This window comes from Artemia sp. Qi Xiang Cuo, chromosome 1, assembly GCF_049724085.1.
Source record: "Artemia sp. Qi Xiang Cuo chromosome 1, ASM4972408v1, whole genome shotgun sequence".
Taxonomy (NCBI): Eukaryota; Metazoa; Arthropoda; class Branchiopoda; order Anostraca; family Artemiidae; genus Artemia; species Artemia sp. Qi Xiang Cuo.
The window spans coordinates 92,542,372-92,555,464 of record NC_142794.1 but is presented as its reverse complement, the minus strand read 5'-3'; the positions used below and the strand labels follow the sequence as shown (position 1 = coordinate 92,555,464).

The window sequence follows — 13,093 nt, the reverse complement described above, 5'->3', positions numbered from 1 at the left end:
GTGTTTGTTGTAGTTAAAAATCACAGTTAAGAAAGGTAAATTAGAACGGTTAGCTAAGTTTTCATACGCTATTGCAAAAGATTGCCCTGAATTCTTACCGATACCGATAATCAGTGGGAAAATACACATTTATAGCAAAGAAATCTTTAATTCGAAAGGCAAGAAAATAATCGGACGCTTCAAATAGACTAGACCTAAGATCAGCTGAAAAAAATAACTTGAACACCCATTTTGTCTTCAATCATTGGCTTCTTGATGACGTACTCGCTAGACTTAGTAAAAAATCATTGGTTCAAAAAATTATTAAGAATCGATTGACAAAAAAAATAAACTAGAAATAGTGATAATTCACTTAGGGTGGTAATTAATACTCTACTCAAAATTGAAACCAAGTGTTCTTGCAAGTAAACAATTTTAATTTGACCCCAAAGACTCCAAACCACAGACAATTTTCATACAAAATCACCGTTGACATTCCAATATTGACACTTAACATCCTGGCAACCATTATTAAATGAAATCAAAGCTTTTATTGACAGCCTTTTGTTTACTTATGTGTTCAAAAAGATATTTTGTACTCAAACTACGATGGTCTTTAGTTTGGCAGTTAATGCTGAACAGAGATTCACCACACTGGGGTATCTTTACAGGACTGGTAGGTGGAGACACCGCATCTAGTACATATAGTTGTAGCTTTATGGTCGATCTGATGGCAATTGAAGCCCCTGCGCGGAACGAACTAATTGATTTAAATTATCTAAATGGATTTAAATAATATTCTACTCATTATGTAATATGTTATTACCTAATCATATGTATTTCTTCCGTACTAAAAAAAATATTCCCCCCCCCCCCAATCGTTTCATAGCAAAAGTCAGCCATGCTGATTTTATTTTGCTTTTGTCAGCTCGATTCGCTCAAGCAGTGGCTGGTACCGTTAGCTCTCTGTTGTTTATGTTTCCTTCAAAACGCTTCTCTCTCTTCGGTTGGTAAATTGTTTCTTTGGTTCTCAGATAACATTATTCCAACTCGTGTTTTGTAATTTGTTTTAGTGGGCATATCGTTCAAAACCATTCTCTCAGTTATAATATGGATAGGCCAATCTTAACACTATAAATGTACATGATCCCTGATACATGTATAATATACTTATAAATAGATATATCATGTTATACCTAATTTTTACTGCTTCTAGATGTAAGGCTACTGTTTGCAGTGGCTGGAACAGTCAGTTCTGAGATATACAAGTCATTTGTTCAAGAGCCAGAAAAAGATATCTTTAAGCTGAACTTATTCACTACTTATAAAGAAGCTGCCTCAGTCATTGGTGGTAGGGCTAGAAGCTGTAAGTATATTTTAAGCATCAATATGAATAAGCAAGTATAGCAATGAATAGAATAAACAGAAACATATTTAACTGCCCATCTATCTGCGTTTCTGTTCAGGGATTTACAGCTATGCACAAAGAAGGCTTTTTCTTAATCAAGAAAATCTGGAGAGTGAGGATAGCTGGTTCCGCACTTTTTGATTTTTACTTTGACAGCCTACTGGACTCTATATCTGCTGTTTTATTTTCATTTTCCGGAAATCAAACAATTTCAACGAAACAATAAATTCCTCGTAGGTCTATCAAACCACTTTGTACGATTTATGGTGGTTAATATGTATCAGAAATGAAAAATGTACACTTGTGGAAATTATAAGACAAATTTTTTTAGAATAAAAATTTGGTCCTGTGAATTTTTAAGTTTAAAATTCATCACCTTAAAGCCTGGTACTGTCGACATTTCTAATAGTTTTTCATTATTCAATTTTTTTTAGAACTGTTCAAGCTACTTCATTACTGCTTACTCGAAGAGACCCTACTGGGTCAAATCAGTTACTTCTACTGTTCAATAATCTTGCATCTGGGTATCAAAAGCGTTGGAGATACTTCGATTACGTTTTACTTGCGGAAGTATACATAAAGCATATTATATGTAACGCAATAGTTGTCCTTGAGTCTGTAGTAGCTGAAACTGGTGCTCTGCTATGAAGACAAACCCCTAAAGTCGTATATTTTGACAACATTCTTCGGAAATCTAAGCTTTAATTTCTACAGTTAATCCCAAAAGAAGCTGAAGTTACACCTGAAGCTGAAATACCCATCCTTTATCTAAGCTGGAAATTACATGCTGGCAGAATCAATCTCAAAAGTCACTCTTTGCTCTCCCCCGTAAACCCATAAAAGACCTTTCTCCCTGCAAAAACACATCCTGAGACTTTGCACATTATTTGTTCAACCTCATTTAGATTATGCTCGTCCAGCTTGGCACTACATACCCACTAAAGCACAAACTGAAAAAAATAGACGCAATACAAAAAAACCTTAAGGATGAGGGAAGTTCTTCTACCATTTTCTCCGAAAATTCAAACAAACAATTCTGGCTGGGACTATGGATTCATTTTGCTGCAGGTGTGGCTCTAAGGCTATATCTGACCCCCACTTTTCCGGTATTTTTTCCTCACCTCGCCTTCCCATTGAATTCCAAAATCATGAGATATGTAAGAAGAAAATTCATGTACTTTGCTTCTTCTCGTATACCCATGGCAGGTTTAAGAAACCTTTTGTAGCATGTTTGTCGAGTAGCATAACACAACTCGTCAGTGGAAAATAGCATATTTTTTTTTTCAATTTTCTGTTAGTGTTACAGGGAATAAAATTGTTCAGTTTCATTATTTATGCTGAAAATGAAGATTGTGTAATATGACAGTACCTTACGAAGTAATTGACTTTGTTAGTTTTAATCTATATTTTTATTCCATGAAAATGCAAATGCTAGATTTGTGTTTTAATTTTAAGCTCATGTTTTAAATCCATGCTCTTTCTTATTTTTAATAGATATCCATTTCTGACCATAGCTGTTTTTTTGTTTTTTTTGTGGACTTTTTGATTATAGTGCGTTTTTATATAATCTGAAGTTTCTATTCTCTCTCTGTTTGCATCAGTTTTGCGCGACTGACCTCTTTGGAAGTCCCTTTTGGGTTTGTTTTTTTGTTCGTTTTTTATTTTGAATAGCATGGTCTTCCCCATCAGTTTTTTTTATGATTTACGAGAATGCTTTTTTTAATCAGAAGAGACACAAATCCAGAATATTTTTCTTGTGATAGATGCTTAAGCTTTGCAGTAACGATGGGTAGATTCTTAACGGGCACAGTTACTTGTTTAAGGTCCTGTTTATTTTTCATTCTAAACTAGACTTTTATTCACCGATATTCTGTGTTAAAACGAATATTGTTATCAGTAAATTGAAAATGTCGAAGTGCAAATGGTAAAATTAAAAAGAAGACTTCAGTGCAGAATTTGATTTTTATTGCAGTTGGTTATAACTCAGACAAGTGTCCCGTGCGTTATCATGGGACTTTCTAAGAACAAAACTTCCCTTGAAATTTTGTAAAGGAAATAATAAACATAGAAAATGGCCAGTATTGCTGTATCAAAGACAGTTTATCAGAAAATAGGTTACTTGAGTTAGCAATTGCAACTACCTAAGAAATATTTCCCTAACTTTAAGCAAATGAACGGAAATTCTTTTTCAATTTACCTGACTTGAAGTATTGGATTCTCCTTATGATTGTTGTAAAACTGTTGCGACGTCATTGGTCATTTCTTTATTCAAGTTATCTTTGGCAAACTGTTTTATCTGAGCTAATTTTAATATTATTCTAGTGTCCGCCAAGCTGTTTTACCCAGAATGTTACTCAGACGTGGCTTTGGATGAAGCTTCTTTTGCTCATACTATCTACGTGACTCCGGGGACGCAAAAATTTTATAAGATTATGCCATCTACAATGCATTTGAGTCAAAATTTGAAAATCAAGGTAACTTCCTGTTTACTTGTTATTGTTGCTTTTTGATGCTTAAAGGCAAAAATCTGTTTCCTGTATTACTTTACATTCTGGAAATGATTTTGAGCAATTGTTAGAACCTAGACATGAACCGGTATGAAATACACCTCTGAATTATATGCCCCAAAATGATATTTTATCCATTTTCAGATATTTCTGCTGCCCGTTAATGTGTACATCCAGAAAAAAATAACCTTTTGCATTTCTAAAAATAAGTAGGGGAGGTTGGGGATGAACTGAAAAATCCAAAAATATCTCATTTATTTGTAAATGGAAAATCGAAATTCGATGTTTTCTAGATACTTCTCAGAATAAGGAATGCTTAAGATTTTTCTAAGATTTTTTGTTGTTAGAAAAATATTTAGGAACTTCTTCGAATTTCCCCAATATCTGTATTTACAATTTTGATCAAAGTGTCCGAACCAACCCCGTCTAGTGGGGTTGAAAAATCCATGTGGAGTATAAGCATTAAAGAAAAGGTAGATAGTACAACTTTTCACGATTCTAGAATAAAAAATGAATTTAGAGAAACAAGTGAAAAATATAATGGTTTTATACTTACAGCTTAGCACAACAGTGTGCAAGGTGCCAAAAAAAGGCCATACCTAAACAGTTTTTGCAGTTTAACTTTTGACAGGATCAATCAACCTAACTAGGAATTCTTCTTTAAGACTAGAAGGTTAGATGGCACTCTTACCAATTATTACAGAGATTTTCATCATTTGGTGTCTGAGTAACTGAGGGTGTCCAATTCAACCCACGTCCATTTCAACCCCGACCTCCCCTATCTATGAACAGAGAGCTAGTTAAACAAAGGCTCAGAATGAAAGATCAAAATCATGACCTTCCTCCCTCCCCCCCCCCCATAGATTTCTGTCGTCTATGCATAACCAATGTTGTTATTATAGTAATGTGTGTCCATTTGCATACTGAAAGAAGTAGTAATGCCTGAAGAAGTAGTAATGCAGTAGTAGTAATGCCTCATGGTGACATGTTCTTTCTTAAAATGTACGTACTCCATAAACAATAAACGGTCAGTATAGACATCTATTTTAGAGCTTCAATCGACTAAGTTGATTCACGTGTTGTTTGATAAAATAATTAGTAATAGTGATGAATTAGAATGTGTAACAAATCTTTGTCTAGCATCAGAGTTCGTGAAGAAGTCGTAAAGATCACAAGTTCATTAATTAAAATCATTACCTAACAACTGAGAATTTCTCGGTAGTAGTAAATCAAGTGCCCATCAGCAATACTCGAATCAAGGTTGGGATTTCAAAGGAAGTTAAAGAGCTTTAGCAACAAGCAAAGATCTTGTATCATTCCCTGATTACTACCAGGACCCATCCAAAATCTTTGTATGAGGGGCCTCTCATACTTTTTTCTCGAAGAATCATGAACCAACATTGTGAACTTAGGTCAGAACGTTCTTCATTTCTACACTGCTATTATACAGGAAATCGCCGATCGTAGAAAAAAAGAAAACATGAAATGATGAGGTATTTTAATAATTAGACCTGGTTCCAAAAGGGTAGTTGATTTGTGGAAAATCTTGAATCAGCTGAATAAGGTATATTTAAAGCTGTATGGTAAAGAAGCATATTATGTGATTCAAAGACAATATCATTGCTTTCGTATTAAAGGCGAAAAATTGCTTCTGTAGGTTAAAGCTTGGAAAATATGTCCATGTTTGTGCACTTTAGATAAGTGATCTAAGGGAGGCAATTGGAATAACCTGATCTAGGTCTTTGGACCTGATTATTGATTTTAATTTGTTTATACCAAAATTTATTGTGTAGTATTTACTGAGACAGATTTTTCTTTGCAGTCCTATTTTATTGGCATATATATGTGACCTGTCACAAATAACTGAATGGCACATTTCTTTGCAGTTTACGATTCTCCATGGAAATGTTGAGGTCTGTTTGTCAAGAATTCAGGAGCCACCTGTCTCTTCCAGTGCCCTTTCAGTCTGCCAAAAAAATGTCAATGGCGGGGAAATAATCGAATTTACTAACTATCCTGCACCATGTATGTCAGGAAGCTGTTCACCAATTTATGTTGCAATTAAAGCTGCTCAAGAAACAGATAGCGAATCCTGTCCAGGTATGAACTGCATCATAATCCTTTTAATTTTTTTTGTTGTTTAAAAATCAATTTCTAACCGTACAGCTTATGATGAAATGTATCTCGCAGTCATTATGGGCAAAAATACCGTTCAGGTATTTTTTAGTAATGTATTATGTAAAGAAGGGAGGATTAAAAAAAGAAAAAAAGAAATACATTGAAAATTCGTGGAAAACGCTAGAGATTGTGGTCGAAATCTGAAGAATATCAGGATTTTAGAGCAGTGCACATCCATAGTATAATATTGATATGAAGTTATTATGGACTTTAATTTTGGCTTTGATCAGTAAAGCTAAAAACTTTTTTACTCAAGATTTGGTCTTCGTGTCATTGCTAAATCTTGCTAAAAATCCTGTGGTCAGTAGAGAAAAACTGCTTTATTATACCAGAAAAAAAAACTCTGTTGAAAGCATATCTATGATATGTCCAAACTTGGTAAATTCTTGTTTAGTTCCACCTTCGTTCAATTCCATCGCCGATTAACTCAATCCTATTTAGCTCAATCCCATGCGGCTAAACCCCGTTTAAGTCAACTACAATTCCGCTCATCAAATTCAACTCCATTCAACCCAATCCCGATGCAACTTGAACCTCATTAACAAAATTGAAGCTAAAGCCAATGTTGAAGCTCACGGAAATCTTGGAGCTCGATGCAACTTGAAGCTCAAGCAAATCTTGAGCTTCTAATTTGTGCTAGTTCGGAATTATTCATAGACAAATTTGAATGACTGCTCTGTCAAACAGGGGTTTAACTGAATAGCAGTTGAGTTAAATTGGAGTTGGATTTGGGTTGACTTAAACAGGGGTCAAGTTAAATGGGTTGGGTGAAATAAGAGTTTAGTTGTATGAGGATTCAGCTGCATGGGGTTTCAGCTAAAAGAGGTTGACTTTGATGGGGATTTATCGTTGGGGGGAGGGGGGTTGAAGTGAATCAAACATTGTTGAATTGAGTTGATATTGAGATAAACCAAATTATATAAAATACTACTGCTGCTACTAACAACTCACCGGAGCACCAAGCCGCCTGAGGCCAACGTAGCTACGCACGCTCCTCCTCCATCCCAAACTATTCAAAGCCTCCCTTTTTATACCCTCCCACGATGTTCCCATTTCCTTGAAATCTTTATTTATGACTTCTTCCCACCCCAGACGAGGACGACCTGCTTTCTTTTTAGCCCTAGACGGTTGGCCGAAGAGAACAATCTGTCATCCTTTATCCGCACAACGTGCCCTAACCACCTCAACCTTTCTTTCATTATAGCCCTAGAGAGCGGTATTGAACCACATTTTTCGTACAGCCTATTGTTTGAAATACGGTCAGTCCGCCGGGTATCCAGAACAATCCTTAAGCAATTTCCCTGGAAAACATCTAGCAAATCTTCATCCGCTTTTCGAAGCGCCCATGCTTCAGAAACGTGTGCTAAAACTGTGTCCATTTATAACCTTAGATTTCCTCTACAGTTCATTTTATTGTAACCTTTCAGATTCAAACATAGATCGTAAGTAAGGTTTCTAAAAATAAATAACCTGTTTTACCTATATTTATTTATAACAGTTGGAGCCTAGGGCATTTGTAAATTTTTAAATTAAACAGACTATTTCATTTTGCTAAATTTCATTATCAAACCAAACACCCACAGTATCATTGCTGTTGCTTTATTGCATTGTGAAATACAAGAGAGACAACCTAATTTGTCATACTTTTGTTGCTATTGCATGATGAATATTATTATATTAGATGTTGTTGGATTAAATCGGGATTTTCGCTTATTTATAATTTGCTTTTTTTGTCCACTGGTATATTTTACCCGTCTTTCTTTATTTTCATTTGTATATTATACCCGTCTTTCTTTATTTTCATTTGTATGATTTTGCAAGTGAAAAAGCAGTTTAGAAAATTACATATTGAGTTAAGTGGGATTAAGTTAAACACCGGTTGATACAAATGGGTTCAGTTGAGTGATGGTAGAGATGAATTTGAGCTAAGTTAAATGCGTTGAGTTGATCCAGGTTGAGTTAAAGGGGGGCTGAGTTACACACCAAAAATGATCTACAAGACATCTACTAAACATAAAAATCATGATTTTAATATGACAAAATTCTTAAAGACCAAGGACAGAACCTTGGGGTACACCACATTCAATAAACAGCTAGACACATATTATTACCAATACTAAAATTGTCACTGCAAATCGACCAAACAAGAAACATTAAGAAAAAGCAAGGGCTGGTTGACGCATTTTCATAAAATTGACATTTCATAAGTAAAGTTTAGTAATATATAAGAAAAAAGCCAACAAAAACCCCTTTTTCCAAGATCAAGGGCTGAGTTCACACTAATTGTTGAATAAATTATAGTTTGCTCTATAGTATGCCCATTATGGAATTCCAAATTGTGCTGGACACAATATAGAGTGTTGTTCAAGATTTTGAAACAACCTCATAAACTATTGATGGAAATAACGGGCAACGCAATTCCAGGTATAATGTTTCCTAACACCTTACTCCTGCCTGACTTAAATAATGGTATAATATGAGCAGTTTTAAACAACACAGAAACTTACCGTGTTTAAAAAAATGTGATGATACGAACAGCAGTAGAAACTTTAAGACTGTGATACTAACTAAGTAACTGCCAGCCGTACCTTTCCTCCTATCATTAAAATATTTTTTACATCTTTAGAAAGTACTGGTAGTAAATTCAATGAACCATTCAAATCATAATTCCCCATATAATTATAAAAAGAAGGATTGTCCGTCTTCTCATTAATTCCATTTAAAAATTTACGACAAATACTCGAAAAGTAATTTCCAAACTCTTGGCAAACATCAACTATTCCTCTGAATAGGTGAAATCTCATCAAGTAAAAACTTAGTAGGATTAATCAAATTGTTTTTGTTCATTTCCCGATATTTTTGCCACGTTACCATGGTACTTTTTGAAATTTATTAGCATGGTACTTTCTTCAGTTTTGCATAGTAAACGATTAAATAAATAAAAATAATTTCTTATAAAATCGCTTTCCATTTGAGTGGCCAACAAAGAACTTATTTAATTAATCCCTTTCATCAATCGATCTGAACCATCCAAGATTTCATCACAGAGGTCTAACGATTAGCTCGATGAACAGTGCTATACTTATCCAACGTAATTACAATCTTTTCGTGAAATACTGAAAATGAATCGTCCTAATTTTGACTGTCAGATAATAAGATGCTCGATTTAATGGATATTACCCTCCATTTGCTAGAATTTAATAAAACTTCCTTTAGATTTAGCCATGGGCTTTACTTTTCAGCATTTATCACAAATTTGATAGGCACAATTTGATTTTAGAAATCCAAGCATTTTTAGCTTGGATTGAAAGACAGAATACATAACTATTTGAATCAGATTTAATCATCATTGAAAGCAGATTTAACCAATGACTGCGTCAGATTTTTGAAATTAATTAACATTGAAAGCAGATTTAACCAATGACTGCGTCAGATTTTTGAAATTAATTAATTATTATTTGAAAGGCGAGGTGAATTCCAGTTTCCATAAGTTTTCTGATGTCACAAGCTGACTTCAAGAGCTGAAATCACCGAGTGACTGGTGATAGATAATGAACCAACTCTAGGCACATATATTGTTCCTTGAAGTCTATCACATGATAAATAATAAAACAGACTGCAAGGTAAGGATAATGAGCAGCAAGTGATGAACAAGGATAATTAAAAAGCACAACTGGAGACTTTTTAAGAGAGAAAAACAGTTTTATTTCGAATTCCTCTACCTTTTTTTAATCTACTCCGGAGTAATTAAACAGCGAGAGCTCTATAGATCAGGAGGTTCAGAAAAAGTGGAAAAATAAAAGGAATTACCTCTATGAAAGAACGGAAATTTTTAAGTAATAATTGTTAAACTAATTAAACATGTTATTACGATAATTGCACTTGATGAACTATGGGGTTTTTGAACCGGATAGGAAAAGTTGCACTGAAGCAAATTTCAAACAATATTCCAGCACGAAATTAAATTTCGTTTCTTGCTCTTCATAATTGTATAAAAATAAATAATTAAAATCTCCTGGATACGGAAGTGGACTTCGTAGGGATTATGTAATGTGGGATTATGCAGTGAACAGGAATATCTCTTCGAGAAACTAACAAGCCTTTAGGAATCAAGAAATATTTACGTATATAATGACAGGACCAGTTAGATTTGAAATCAGAGGTTGATGGCGCAACTTGTTAAAATCCAGTTCACTGTTCCTCAAATTTTTGCAATTGTTTAAAACTTGAAAACAGAGGTTTCGACTAATGAAACAGACTTAACTAAAGGCAAAGGAAGTATATATGATAATAACTCGTTGGTTGATTCTGTTGTAACATTTCAGATCCTCAATGTGATTCGCCCGACCAGGTCAAAGTTGTGTGGACTCATGAAGGTATGATTTGCAGTAAAGACTTCAGAAGCGGGGCTCCTACACAGCTGGTCTCCCATGTCATTCTATTAGTTTTTACTATATTGCTTATCATTTTTTAATTTTTTTTTTAATTACTGCCATTTCATTAGCAACAATGAGAGTATACAAACTGTCATGAGATTTGTTAAGGATTCAAATTATTAAAAGAATCATTGCCTGGATTAATGTTGTTCTTGTATTTTTCAAACTTATTCTTAGTTTATATTGATTTCCATTGTATTGTCTTTTCTTATAAAATAAATATTCAAAATATATACATCTCTATATAAGCCAATCTACTTGGTATTTAAAGGAGCTTCAAGGAATAAATTATTTTGGACTTCAGTTCTTTTGCGAGAATTTCAATTTTATGTTATTAAATTTTTTTTTAAAGAAACTAAAAAAAAAATTGCTCAAAAGAAACAAGTATAAAAAGTTTAACCCCCTGAACAAAGTTGAAATCAGAAGTATCACGGGACAAGTAACTTTTTTCTCCTTTGAACAAAACTTCCCCACGTTTAAATGTTGTTTGTTTTATCACTTTGAAAAAGATTGTTTTTAGTAACAAAGTACAATTGAATAGCCATGAAATAACTATAGGGGCAGACCTATTTTTCTCTCCGAGATAAAAATTTTCTAAACAATAAGGTTAAATGCATTTTAGGTGACACTTGAATCCACGGATTCACCGATTAATCTAGCCATTTTGAAACAAATATCAATCAATTATTTGTCAACATAAATCATATTTTTCAAGCAGCTAATACTCTGCTAAAGCTATTTTATATTTCTCGATTCAAATTGGCGGAAACCCATTGAAAATCAAGCAAACTTATCGGAAATTGCGTTGAAAAAAGAGGGAGATTTAAAATTTCCTCCGGATTGAACAACTGTAATAAATAGGATCAACTATATTAATTAGTCAGTTAAAATCAAAATAATTTATGAATACTAGTTTCAGAAATTTGAAGAAACAGAACATGTCGATCAGATAAAAAATACAGGCAGCCCTCGTGGAATAAGATATTGACGCAAGAGCCTAGTATTGTGGTTGGGGAATATAGAACATTTGCTCCAAATAATTGTAAATGGGCACTTTGAGCATTTACTCTTTGCAAGTTCACTTTTAACCGGTACTTTGGGACATATCAGATTCCTTTGATTGTAAGCGCTAATTATTGATGTTTGTCTGTTTATATATCTTTGGTCGAGTCATATTCTTGTATACCTTAAGAAACTACATCTATTCATAATCCAGAAATAACCGAGATTTTCCTCTTCCAAGACTCAGCAGAATCTTCACTAATCGTTACTATTCTAGTTTACCCCTCACTAGCTTGGGTCTACGAAATAAGCAAGTTACGAGCTCTGGATATTGCCAGTCTAGAATGTGCAGTTAATTAGCAACAGTTTGGTACACGTCCGTCCGAGGCGCTAGCTTTTGAGAAAGAGATGCCGCAGCTAAAGGTGGGTCATAACAACTGGTTGCAGGCGGCAATGAGTTGAAAGAGGAAAGAATAGATTCTTTAATTCGTTAGTAATAGTCATGTACTGAAGCACAAGAGAAAAAGATAATATATGCTGCAGCTGTGCCTGAAATAGAAAAATTACACATGAATATTCTGGGACAATTCTGGGACAAATTACACCTGAATATTCTGGGACGTTGATGAATTAATAGAACGGTTGAAAATTTTTAATGAATTGGTGCAACCATGTGATTTTAAAAATTCGAATGGCAACTAGACTAAAAATAAAACGCTTTATAATGTTTTGAATCGATTAGAGAAACAGCAATTGATAACATAGAGAGTTTAATAGAAACGTTTAAATTAAGATTTAATGAAACAAGTGAATCGGAATGGCTTAAAAAGGAGGTAGTTATTTGTTATGCATCCATGAGTATTTGCGAATATGCTGACAAAATTCAGTATGTTTGAAGCTGGGTATAAACGGATCAGACGAGACTATATAAAAAGGACCATGACATGCATTTACACAAAGGCTTATTAAAAATCTTGTTAAGTTAATATTCTCAGGAAAACTTGAAAATATCGGGGATGCTATTGTTCTTATATAGAGAGAAACTGAAGTCGATGAAGCAATGAAAAAATTTGTAAATATCACTGCAAGCCAGGATAATGCCAACAGCGGTAAAGTCAAAAAGTGTGTGAGAGTCAAAGCTGAGAGTTACAGTTTAGACAAGAGTTACGGGGGCGAAGAGGGCCCAGGTCCATCTTCAGATGATTTTGATGACCAGTCATATAGTCTCGGATCCTTAATGGCTTGGAATACCAAGCGTTACAGACATCTACCACCTCGCCCCGCGGAAAATACTAGTGAAAACAAAGATAGGCCAAACAGATATAGAGACAAGAATAGACCCAGATGGGAAAAGCAGCACAAAAATCGGAATTGGCAAAATAGAGTAAAGTTCATTTGCTATTATTTTTACAACATTGTCGTTTTCGGGGGGATTTGTATAATAGAAAGTAAATGCATGAGAAGTGCACAGATATATAAATTTACGTTTTGGATGTCAGTTAGCAAATGGTGGCCACTTTACTGCCTATTTTCATCTAATTAAAGCTCTGCGTTATATGACATATCACCGCCTCTGTTCATCC

At 34.2% G+C, this 13,093-nt stretch overlaps 1 protein-coding gene across 1 annotated transcript in view; it reads left to right on the top strand.

Moving 5' to 3' along the window:
• The window catches only part of LOC148956926 (uncharacterized), a 160,892-nt gene extending 150,153 nt beyond the window's left edge, over positions 1-10,739 (top strand). The window contains exons 10-13 of the mRNA XM_089087789.1: positions 1,196-1,345; positions 3,710-3,861; positions 5,781-5,994; positions 10,398-10,739. Of these exons, the coding sequence (XP_088943915.1) occupies positions 1,196-1,345; positions 3,710-3,861; positions 5,781-5,994; positions 10,398-10,546 (665 nt within the window). The 3' untranslated portion in view covers positions 10,547-10,739. The remainder of the gene's footprint in view (positions 1-1,195; positions 1,346-3,709; positions 3,862-5,780; positions 5,995-10,397) is intronic.
• The last annotated feature ends 2,354 nt before the right edge of the window (positions 10,740-13,093 follow it).